This window comes from Trichechus manatus, unplaced genomic scaffold (assembly GCF_000243295.1).
Source record: "Trichechus manatus latirostris isolate Lorelei unplaced genomic scaffold, TriManLat1.0 scaffold00153, whole genome shotgun sequence".
In the NCBI taxonomy this organism is placed as follows: Eukaryota; Metazoa; Chordata; class Mammalia; order Sirenia; family Trichechidae; genus Trichechus; species Trichechus manatus.
Genome location: NW_004444089.1, coordinates 6,607,084 through 6,618,887, shown reverse-complemented (window position 1 = coordinate 6,618,887; position 11,804 = coordinate 6,607,084). Strand labels below are relative to the sequence as shown.

General features: G+C 47.1%; 1 protein-coding gene across 1 annotated transcript in view; it reads right to left on the bottom strand.

Annotated features, from left to right (window-relative positions):
* Positions 1-11,536: 11,536 nt before the first annotated feature.
* The window catches only part of NBEA (neurobeachin), a 685,423-nt gene continuing 685,155 nt past the window's right edge, over positions 11,537-11,804 (bottom strand). The window contains exon 56 of the mRNA XM_023740363.1: positions 11,537-11,627. Within this exon, the coding sequence (XP_023596131.1) occupies positions 11,537-11,627 (91 nt within the window). The remainder of the gene's footprint in view (positions 11,628-11,804) is intronic.

Genomic DNA, 11,804 nt, shown 5'->3' with positions numbered 1-11,804 from the left:
TAGGCTAAAAGTCCAAATTCATGGTGTCAGTTCCAGGGGAAGCCTTTCTCTCTCTGTTGGCCTTCTCATCAGTGTTCCCCTGAACTAGGAGCTTCTCCGGGCAGGGACCTCGGGTTCAAAGGACACACTCTGCTCCTGGCACTGCTTTCTCAGTGGTATGAGGTCCCGTCTCTCTGCTCACTTCGCCGTTTTATATCTTAAGAGATTGTCTCAGGACACAATCCAATCTTGTACATTGAGTCCTGCCTCACTAACACAACTGCCGCCCATCCTCCCTCATTAACATCATAGAGGCAGGATTTGCATCATATAGGAAAATCACACAATACCGGGAATCATGGCCAAGACAAACTGACACACACATTTTTGGGGGGACATAATTCAATCCATGACATTCCACCCTTTGGCCCCCAAAAAACCACATCCTTGCAACGTGTAAAACATATTCACCCCATAATATCACAGCCAAAGTCTTAACTCCAAGTACAAAATCCAGAAGTGCCTCTTCATCTGTAAAATCTAGAATACAAGGTATCTGCTTCTAAAGGTACAATGGCAGAACAGGCACAAGCTAGACATTTCCATTACAAATGGGAGAAACTGGAGGGAAAGAAGGGATAACAGTCACCAAGCAAGTCAGCAGAACACATTACATTAGCCCTCAAGGCTTTGAAAATAATTCTCTGTCCGCTGAGACAATTTATACAATAGCCTTGACCTCCAGACTCTAGGTACTGGCCACAGTCTCTGGATTTTGAGTGGAGGCCCCTCGGCCCTGGGCTTCAGCTCCGCCTTCCAGGCCCACTTGGACAGACACTGCTCCCTTGGCTTGAGATGCACCATTCTCCTACTCCATCGGAGTGACAAATCCAGCCTTTGAAATACCAGAGGCCATGGTTCCACCCTTTGAAACTCCTGAGGTCATGGGCATACGTTTTGAGACTGAGGCAGCTCAGCTTCTTGTGTTCCTTGTCTCTGCAGCTTCTGCTTCCTGGTTTCTTAGCCTCTGGGCTCCTCGAACCTCAAGCCTGCATCTGCCCTGCTGGGGCAATTGTTCCAAAGCTCTGTAGCTCCACCAGTAAGTACCCGGAAGCACCTCACTCCGCCAGGAAGCCTCCTGCGCACAGGCACTCAGCTCTCCCGCTCCACTGGTCAGCTCCAGCGCTATCTTGCACTGGTCTCCTGGTTCTGCTGCTATTGGTTCTCTGCCACTGCCTCTTCTCTGCTGCTGCAGGGTCTCTGCTGCTGCTGGTCCTCTGTCACTGCCACACGTCTATCCATTCACAGTTTCAAAACCGCTTCCACATTTTAGGTATCTGTTAGAGCAGCACCCCACTCTCTTGGTACCAAATTCTGTCTTAGTCGTCTAGTGCTGCTACAACAGAAGTACCACCAGTGGATGGCTTTAACAAAGAGAAGTTTATTTCTTCACAATAAAGTACGCTGGAAGTCCAAATTCAGGGTGTCAGCTCCAGGGGAAGGCTTTCTCTCTCTGTCGGCCTTCTCATCAATGTTCCTCCGGACTAGGAGCTTCTCTGCCCAAGGACCCTGGGTCCAAAGGACACGCTCTGCTCCTGGCACTGCTCTCTTGGTGGTATGAGGTCCCCATGTCTCTCTGCTCACTTCTCTTTCATATCTCAAGAGATTGCCTCAGGACACAATCCAATCTTGTAGATTGAGTCCTGCCTTACTAACACAACTGCCACCCATCTTCCCTCATTAACATCATAGAGGCAGGATTTACAACATATAGGAAAATCACACAGTACCAGAAATCATGGCCCAGACAAACTGACACACACATTTTTTGGGGGACATAATTCAATCCATGACAGCAGATTCCTCATGAACATAATTAAGTGTTTTGGAATTCCCACTCTTCACGATGTTATACATAATTTGTTATGATCCACACAGTCAATAAAAGTCAAATATAGTCAATAAAACACAGGTAAACATCTTTCTGATATTCTCTGCTTTCAGCCAGGATCCATCTGACATCAGCAATGATATCCCTGGTTCCACAAGGGGTTAATGCTTGTTTTAAAATCAGCAAAGGTGTGTACCAGGGTTGTCTATTTTCACCATACTTATTCAATCTGTATGCTGAGCAAATAATCTGCAAAGCTAGGCTATATGAAGAAAAATGCAGGGTCAGGATTGGAGGAAGACTTATTAACAACCTGTGTTATGCAGATGACACAACCTTGCTTGCTGAAAGTGAAGAAGATTTGAAGCCCTTACTGGTGAAGATCAAAGACCACAGCCTTCAGTATGGATTACACCTCAACATGAAGAAAATAAAAATCCTCACAACTGGACCAGTAAGAAACATCATGATATACAGAGAAAATACTGAAGTTGTCTAGGATTTTATTTGACTTATATCAACAATCAATGACCACGGAAACAGCAGTCAAGAAATTAAAGGACATATTGCATTGGGCAAATTGGCTGCAGAAGACCTTTTTAAAATCCTAAAAAACCAAAGATGTCATTTGATGAGTAAGGTGCATCTGACCTCATATGCATGCAAAAGCTGGACAATGAAAAAGGAAGACTGAAGAAGAATTAATGCGTTTGAATTACGGCATTGGTGAAAAATATTTAATGTAACATGGACTGCCAGACGAACGAACAAATCTGTATTGGAAGAAGTACAGCCAGAATGCTCCTTAGAAGCAAGGATGGTGAGACTTCACTTACTTTAGACATTTTATCAGATGTTTGCCTGTGTTTTATTGACTATACAAAGGCATTTGACTGTGTGGATCATAACTAATTATGGATAACATGACGAAGAATGGGAATTACGAACAGTTAATTGCGCTCAGGAGGAACGTGTACATAGAATAACAGGCAGTTGTTCAAACAGAACAAGGGGATACTCTGTGGTTTAAAGTCAGGAAAGGTGTGTGTCAGGGTTGTATCCTTTCACCATACTTATTCAATCTGTATGCTGAGCAAACAGTCCAAGCAGCTGGACTATATGAAAAAGAATGGGGCATCAGGATTGGAGGAAGACTCATTAACAACCTGTGTTATGCAGATGACACAATCTTTCTTTCTGAAAGTGAAGAGGACTCGAAGCACTCACTGATGAAGATCAAAGACCACAGCCTTCAGTATGGATTACACTTCAGTATAAAGAAAACAAAAATCCTCACCACTGGACCAATAGGCAACATCATGATAAGCAGAGAAAAGATTGAAGTTGTCAAGGATTTCATTTTACTTGGATCCACAATCAACACCTATGGAAGCAGCAGTCAAGAAATGAAAAGACGCTTCTCATTGGGCAAATCTGCTGCAAAAGACCTCTTTAAAGTGTTGAAAAGCAAAGATGTTACCTTGAAGAGTAAGACGCACCTGACCGAAGCCATGGTATTTTCAGTCGCCTCATATGCATGTGAAAACTGGACAATGAATGAGGAAGACCAAAGGAGAATTAACGTTTTTGAATTACGGGGTTGTCCAGGAATACTGAATACACCATGGACTGCCAAAGGAACAAACAAATAAACTTCAATCAGTTTCTGTTATTGGCTTAATGTGATGTTTGTTTGAATAACATCAAAGAGAGGCATAGGGTCACCTCCTCTCCCCCTCACGCCTTCTTCCCGGCTAATCTCCCATCCTTCAGGTCTTAGCTCTGGTCACTGAGTCTTCCAGGAAGCCTGCCCCAGTCCCCCCATAGCTTGGGGCCCCCCTGTATGGTCCCTGCACTCCACCCACATGGGTAGGCACAGCAGTTCAATGGGCTCCTAGAAGTATGGCTGACTTTGCATCTATAAGAACAAAGCTCCTGGTACTTTTTTGATGTTACACTGATTCTTCAGGATTTCAATCTGAAACCATATTCATTTCCATCCTGCTATGCAATGATTGGAGCCGTGGTGGCTCAGTGGTTGAGAGCTCGTCTGCTAACGAAAAGGTTGGCAGTTCAAATCCACCACCACTCCTTGGAAACCCTATGGGGCAGTTCTACTCTGTCCTGTAGGTCTCTACAAGTCGGAATTGACTCTACGGCAATAGGTTTGGTTTTGGTTTGATGCAATGATGTAATATAAAGATACACCGCCTTTACATATTAAATTGAGTAATGGTACAAGTGTTTGAGGACGGTGATGATTCAGTCGTAGAGTTCTCATCTTCCGTGTGGGAGAGCCGAGTTCAATTACTGGTCAATGCACCTCCTGTGTAGCCACCGCCCATCTGTCAACAGAGGCTTGTGAGTTGACATGATGCTTAGAAAGACCTGGCAATCTGCTTCCAAAAATCAGTCAATGACAACCCTGTGGATCACAACAGTCTGATCCACAACCTATAATGGTGATGGTGCAGGACCGGGCAGCGTTTCTTTTAGTTGTGTATGAGGTCGCCATGAGTCAGGACCAACTCCACAGCAGCTCCCAACAACAACACAAGTGTTTGGAAAGAACTAAGATCACATCCTCCCCAGTTGAAAATCCTTCCAGAAAAAGTCTTTAATTCACACTTGCCCTATTGCTGGTGACGTTGTGCATCTTTTCTTCTGCCTAGGGGTCTTCTTCACTTCTCCTCTGTCTCCTCCGAGGGGTTCTGGGAGAATCCTTTTAGAAAAACCATCGGGTGGGAAGGGAATAGCAAGGAAAACAGAAGGAGGTGTGGTGAGGGGATTGGGGAGGGAAGGGGGAGGGAGAAGGGAGGAAGCTTCCAGTTCTAATTCCCAGCCCTTCTCCTGGGCCTGACACCCCGTCCCTCCAGGGCTGGTAACCTGCCTGTCCTCCCCTCCCCTACTGGATTCCTGCGGAGCTGGAAGGAGTCCCTGAGGATGGGACCTTTCCTGGCCTGGGAACAATTGTTGAATTTGGATCTTCTTCCCCAACTAGGCTGGCAAGGCAGAGGCACCTCAGGCCTGAACCCCAGTGTGTGAAACAGTTTACAAGTCACTCACGAGTGCCAGAGCAGCCGTTTGGTGTTCCATGGTACGTTGTCTTTGATGTTGGCTCCATCAAGCCCGCGCCTACTCACCTGAGTTCTCAGCTGCCCACATTTAATGATCAATGAATTTCAAGAAGTGGCAGAAGAAAGGCTTTGTGTGTGCGTCCTTAGACCAGCTCTCTCCCCTCTGGGCCTCAGTTCTCTGCTGTGAACAACAGGAATGATCCCTTCTGCCTCCTGTGGAGTTGTTGTGAGGATAGGAACCAATGTCTCATAAACCAGGCGCCCAGTGGGTGCTCAATACGGCTGTTGAGAATAACCCCGCGCAGTTATTATTATGCGTTCCCCTTTTGATTTTTCTGGTGCCGCCAGAAGGCTCAAAGTTCTGGTCAGCAGGGCTGCGTCTCTTCCTACTTCCTATTCTCCACTTTTAAATCCCCGTGGCATAGACCTGGGTTTTGGGAATGTCTTCATCCTCAACCGTAGGTCTCTTTATATTGACTTCTTTACCTCTAGTAAGGGAGGCGTTGGTCTCCCATTTGCTCTCTCAAAAGAATACAAAGTAAAGCAGAAAAAAAAAAAAAAAAAACCCATTCGCCCAACAAGCACACAAAAGATGCTGCAATGCCCAGGTCTACAACGCCAGCCAGCACCTGTCGTTCTGGGGAGGGCAATGCTACATCGACACGCTCTGTACAGGTGACCTGGGCTGCCCACTTCACCTTTGTCTTCGTTGTTGTTAGCTGTCGTCAGGTCGGCCCCAGACTCATGGTAACCCCACGCACAATGGACCGACGCTGCCTGGTCATGCTCCATCCCCGTGATCAGTTGCAGATAGGCCCATTGTGATCCACGGGGTTTTCATTGGCTGATTTTCAGAAGCAAATCACCAGGCCTTTCTTCCTAGTCTTAGTCTGGAAGCTCCACTGAAACCTGTTCAGTGTCATAGCAACACACAAGCCTCCATGGACAGACGGATGGTGGCTGCTCATGAGGTGCCTTGGCTGGGATTGAACCTGGGTCTCCTGCATGGAAGGTGAGAGTTAAACCACTGAAGCACCACTGGCCTGCCTCCCCCGTACCCTGGTCTTTAGCCTCTGTGGAGTCTTCATTTTGTGCCAGGTCAGCACTGCATTTAAAGAAAGGTGTTCACACTTTATCTAACACTGCAGTTGTTCCATTGGTCAAGGACAGCCTGAACTGGAGGGAGGTTTCCAAATGCACTTTTAGAAAAATGGCTTTTCTGCTTCAGTTCCTCAGAGCTGGTTTTTTGTGGTTGTAAGTATGAAGCCTGGCTGATGGAGGGCAGATACCTTCTCCAAGGACATGTCCTCTGCATTGGTAGGCAGCCCACTTCACCTCCCAAAGCCCCCTGGGCCTGATGTTGGGGCTCCTGGGGCTGCTGGGGCTCCAGCAGGAGCCCCTCCCTCTGAAGCTCCTGAGACCTGGGGCCAGCCCACCTGCTGTAGGACCCATGGTAGCTGAGGAGTCGCCTACCAGCTCCAGCCCCACCTGGTGTCCTTGGCCTCCCGCCATGGCCCTGCCTTGGCCCTGGGGCAGGCCCATGGGGGGAGGGAAGTCAGGACTGGAATCACCCAGCAGACTAGGCTTTGGAGTGCTCAGCTCCCCACCCACTTCCTGCCTCTGAAAGTCCCTGCCTTGCCTCTCATGATGGGCAGATGTCTTAGTATGAGTTCTCTAGAGGAGCAAAGCAAGTGAGATGTGGATAGATAAACAGACAGACAGATAGATAGACAGACAGATAGATAGATAGAGATACAGATATATATGGTGGAGAGAGAGAGCAATAGATTTTCTTCAAGGAAATGGCTAATGCAATTATGGGGGCTGGCAAGTTCCAAATCTGCAGGTCAGACAGCAGGCTGGAGGCTTCTGCAGGCTTCTTGTTGTTGTGTGCAGTTGAGTCAATTCCGATTCATAGTGACCCCATGTGACAGAGTAGAACTGCCCCATGGGGTTTTCTAGGCTGTAATCTCTACAGGAGCAGATCAGCAGGTCTTTGGTTAGCAGCTAAGTGCTTAACCATTGCACCACCATGGCTCTATGTCCCAGAAACCCAAAGTCAGGTGATGAGAAGAGTGCAGGGTCGAGAGAGAGTGAGCTCTGCCAGAACATCCATTTATAGCCTGGAGACAGGCCACTCCCCCAAGGAAACTCCCCTTTCAGCTGATTGGCTGCTCACATCAGATCACATCATGGAAGATGATTACATTATATCACATGATGGAAGCCTACTCAGTTTAGTGTCTTCCAAACCACTAAGAATCACAGGCTGGCCAAGTTGACACATAACATTAACTATCACAACAGTTGTTTACTGTGGGGTCCTTAACTAAGGGTCACTGGATTTTGATGGAATCTCTGTGCTTTGTAGGCGAGGCTGAGCCAGCAGCTCCCTGCTACCTCAGGTGGATATCACTTTGGATTTAGTAGATTTAGCTCTGTTCAACTACCTGGTCAGGAAGAGTCTGGTTTGGTTTTGTCTGGTCTGGTCCAGTCGGGTCAAACCCTGGGCAGAAGTGCAGCCCCCAGCTCTGTGCTGACAGGACTTGGCCACATCTTTAGCCTCAGCCCCGAAGGATGTCTCCTCTGGATTTCGAGGTCTGCCCTTCTCCCTCGGACGGATGTCGGGTCTAAATCAGGGGTTGCTTTGGGATTTCCGGAACCAGCAACATTTCAAAAACATTTCAGGGCTGCCTTTATTTGATCGAGAAAAGACATGAAACGTGGTTGTCTAGAGTTACCATCAGGGAGCTCTGGTGGCAAAACAGTTAAGCGCTCGGCTGCTAACTGCTCCATGGGAGAAAGACATGGCAGCCTGCTTCTGTAAAGATTACAGCCTAGAAAACTCTATAGGGCAGCTCTGCTCTGTCACTTGGGGTCTCTCTGAGTCAGAATCCGCTTGAAGGCACCAAACAACAGCAGAACGCTAGGTAAAAAGGCTCAGGGGAATTCTAAGGACTTGCCTGGGGCGTGACGTGCCCGGGCGGTGCAACCAGTTAACGCACTTGGCTGCTAACCTAAAAGTTGGAGGTTCAAGTCTACCCAGAGGCACCTTGGAAGAAAGGCCTGGCCATCTACTTCCATAAGATCACAGCCATTGAAAACCTTCTGGAGCACAGTTCTACTCTGATGCACATGGGGCGCCACGTGTTGGAGTCGACTCGGTGGCAACTGATGTGTAGGCTACCTGGAGGAGTGACAGACGAGAACGTGTGCCTTGCCGGGGATGTCTGTGCTTTCCTGAGTTTGGGCTTTATCCCTCAAATTAGTGTTGTTAACGATATGCCCAAGGATCTGCCACATCAGAATCACCTGGGGGAGAGGTTGCTAGATGACTAAATTCTGCTTTAAAAATAAGCTCCCCAGGAGATTCCCCCCCACCCTTAGTTTGTGAATATCTGGTTCGCAGTGAGAAGGCAGGCAAGACGCTGTTAAAAAATACAATCATGTCCTGTTTCAAAAGAATAACATGGTATTTGGTTGCTCTATGATTTAATAAACAATCTGCAAAGTGGGGGACCATTCTTCTTCTGCAGGAGGAGCCTGTTCCAGAGAACCGCGAATTCACGGAGACTAATAACCCTGCTTCAAGAATATAGGTTTCTATGGTGATGAAGTACTTAATGGCTACTGAGTTAACACTAGAAACGCAATGCCCTCAACCCACCTGCCGTCCTGAGACTGCTGGAAATTTAAATGAAAGAAGCCTGAGTCTTTTTCCTTAAATCCCAAGTTAATGTTTTGTTACTGTCAGCTCTTGGGACAGGAAGGAAAAGTCGGTTAGCAACTTTTGGTGAGAGAGGAAAAAAAAGCCACTGGAGGGTTAATTTTGGGCTAGGAATTTTTAAGTTCTGGGATAAGAAAAGGCCTCTTGAAATCAAGTATCTATTTTTAATACAGATTTGATCCCACAGGGCTAAGCAGTGGGTTGGCTGGCTGGATTTGTGGTTTGGTGACACCCCTCTGGGTGGGCGGCTTGGGATGGTGCTGGGAGGGGCAGGGAGCCAGAGGGGTTCATGGTGCTGGGTGGATTTCTGGAAGAAGGATGGGAGGGACAGAGAGGCCAGCAAGCCTTTCTCCTGCCCCTGGAGGTTCTGGGTTCTCTGTCCTGAGGACGCATGGGGAACCCCACTCCCGGCTTGTCCCTCCTGAGCGGCTGGACCATCCCCACCCCCAGCATGCATGGACTGGGCTGGCCCGGCCTCCCTCGGCCTTGCCTCCCCCTACCCCCAGCAGCTACTCAGCTCCTCGGGGTCTCTGGCCTGATCTGCATCATGCCTGGTGGGTGATGAATTCTGGGACGTGCTGGTTGCAGAGGAGCATAGCATGATTTGATAACAGTCATGGAATGAGTTATGAAGAGCCCTGGTGGGGCAGTGGTTAATGCACTCAGCTGCTAACAGAAAGATTGACGGTTCAAACCCACCAGCCGCTCCTCAGGAGAAAGATGGGGCAGTCTGCTCCCGTAAAGGTTGCAGCCTTGAAAACCCTATGGGGCAGTTCTGCTCTGTCCTACAGGGCCCTCAAAGGAATCAACTCAACGGCAGTGCGGTTTTGGGATGAGTTATTATATCCCTCACCATCAGCTGAAATTAGTTCCTTCTAAAGAAAAGAAAAACCACCAAAGCAGTGGATTAGGCGGAATAAACGGTGAGGGCTGTGTCCTCCTGGTCTTTGTCGCCCCAAATCCCTGCCAGATGGCTGAGCCAAGGGTTCATGTTTCGGCCAATTACAGACCCTCATTAGGGCTCGTCCTGTCTCTAGATGTGGGGTCTCTGTCTGCGGTGATGGGGACTTCTCAAACTTGCGTGACGACACAGTGAATGTATGTTAGTCAAGAGGCCAAGGAAACAGAAAGCCAACAGTGAATTCTTTGCATATTTTATTTTTCTTTTTTTGATTTCCAACTCACACACATCTGGCGTATTTTACATCTTTGCAATAAAACATGGTTACAATAGCGTAAGGAATTTATAAATCCAAAATTATTTCACCGTGATCTCAAGATGAAATGAACTTGTCTTCCTGATGTTCGAATCCTCCCAGCTCTAAGCCACAAACCCAGGATGGTGCGCACAGCCCAGCAATGGAGAACTTCATTGTGACGCTGATTCCCATAATCTCAGAATCTCAGAAATACAAACAACAATGAGAGGAATTCAGTGCTAAAACTTACTAGTACAAGGTGGGTAACAAAGAAGTAATCACGGCAATAAATAATGATATGTTTCTGGTGCAAAGTGCCAATACAAAGAATCCATTATCTTGTTTTATCTTTTTAAATAAATGGCTGCAAGTGAGTGTAAATTCTGAGAAAATTACATTCCTGTAACATGCCTCATAGCCCTACCGACACAATATGTACATCTATGACGATACAGTCACCAAATATACAAAGAAGAAACGTGGAGAAGGTGTCTATTCCCCTGGGTGCGGAACTTGATCGGTACAGTGTATGGAAAATCATCGCAGAGCCATCGTTTGATGCCATAAAAGATGAAATGTCTAAGGCGCAGAATGCGGCTTCAGGTGACAGTCACACAAGACCCTAAAAGGATAACTGGAGCTGCTGTAGTGAAGTCCAAGTTGTTGTTAAAGAAACTAAGCTATACTCACGAACCAAAGAGAAAACCAAAAAAGCCAGCATCAGAGTCCCTCCCTAATGTCCGCATGCTAAGCCAGCGGAAGATTCTGGAAGAGCATGTCAGATGTCGAGAAGTCCTTCCTAGGCCACTGAAGATCCTATTGATACAGTAAAAACCAGGACCTCGCCCCTCAGCCCCCTTTCTGCTGTCTTCCAATCAGGACTGGTACGGCTGAATTTTCTTTGTATAAAGTACCAAAATGGCAAATAATGGCTTAGTATCCAGATGCCTTGTGAGCAAATGTCTCCTGGAATGATGAATTTAGACTAAAAAGTGCAAACTATATTTTGGTAAGAATGTCAAAAATCACTGACTGAACCTAATTCAACCCTTTCGAACAAGCTGTGTCCTTGGAGGGATCTTCCTTTTCCTGGCATGAACGAACCTGCTCCACCGGGACATCGAGATTAAAGAGCATGCAAGTTATAACTCCACAATAAAATTAAGAAACGTTTTGTTCTTTATACAAGGTTTTACTTTTACAAAAGTATCCCTTTAAATAAGATGCGTCTGATGTACAAAGTATCAAACGGGTTTTTTTTTCTTTTTTCTCAGCTTGAAAAGAGGCTGGAAATGAGATGCAGGTCAGGCTCAAAGCTTACTCTTTGTAACAACTAGACACAGGATTCTTCAGAACGGTCCAAAGTCTCTTGTGACGCGCCCTACAACCTTTTCTCGATAAACAACGATATATGAAATAATTACCAAAACATCTCCTAATTCGTATAATTTACATGATAGAAGCTGGCTGGGTAGCAGCTGGTGTTTGGTCGTGAAAAAACACAGAAAGTAAAATGGTTGCTGACTACAATGGGCAGCTATTGCTGGGTGTGATGGGATGTACAGACGAGGCCCAGGCAGGCGAGCTTCCCCCGGAGATACTGCCTTCCCACCAAGCACTTGTGCTCTCGGCTTCAACCTGGTGTTTCGGTCTCCATTTCTCTTCAGTATCTGTTCTGATGCTCATAATGCCACCGGTTAAAATCTATATTAAAAGCTACAATGCTGCCAGACGCCATGCCGGTGATCAGCGTCCTAGAAAAGCAGAGACAGTGGTTAGGAGGGACGCAGGGTCACGGATGCGGCTGCTACTTTACACAGCCAACATCATGCCTCGAAGTTCACCAAGTGTGCGCTTTGTGTTCACTGAGACAGGATTCTCAGGAGAGAGAGCTGACCCATCCTGCCCACGTCTGGACCCGCTGGGAGCCT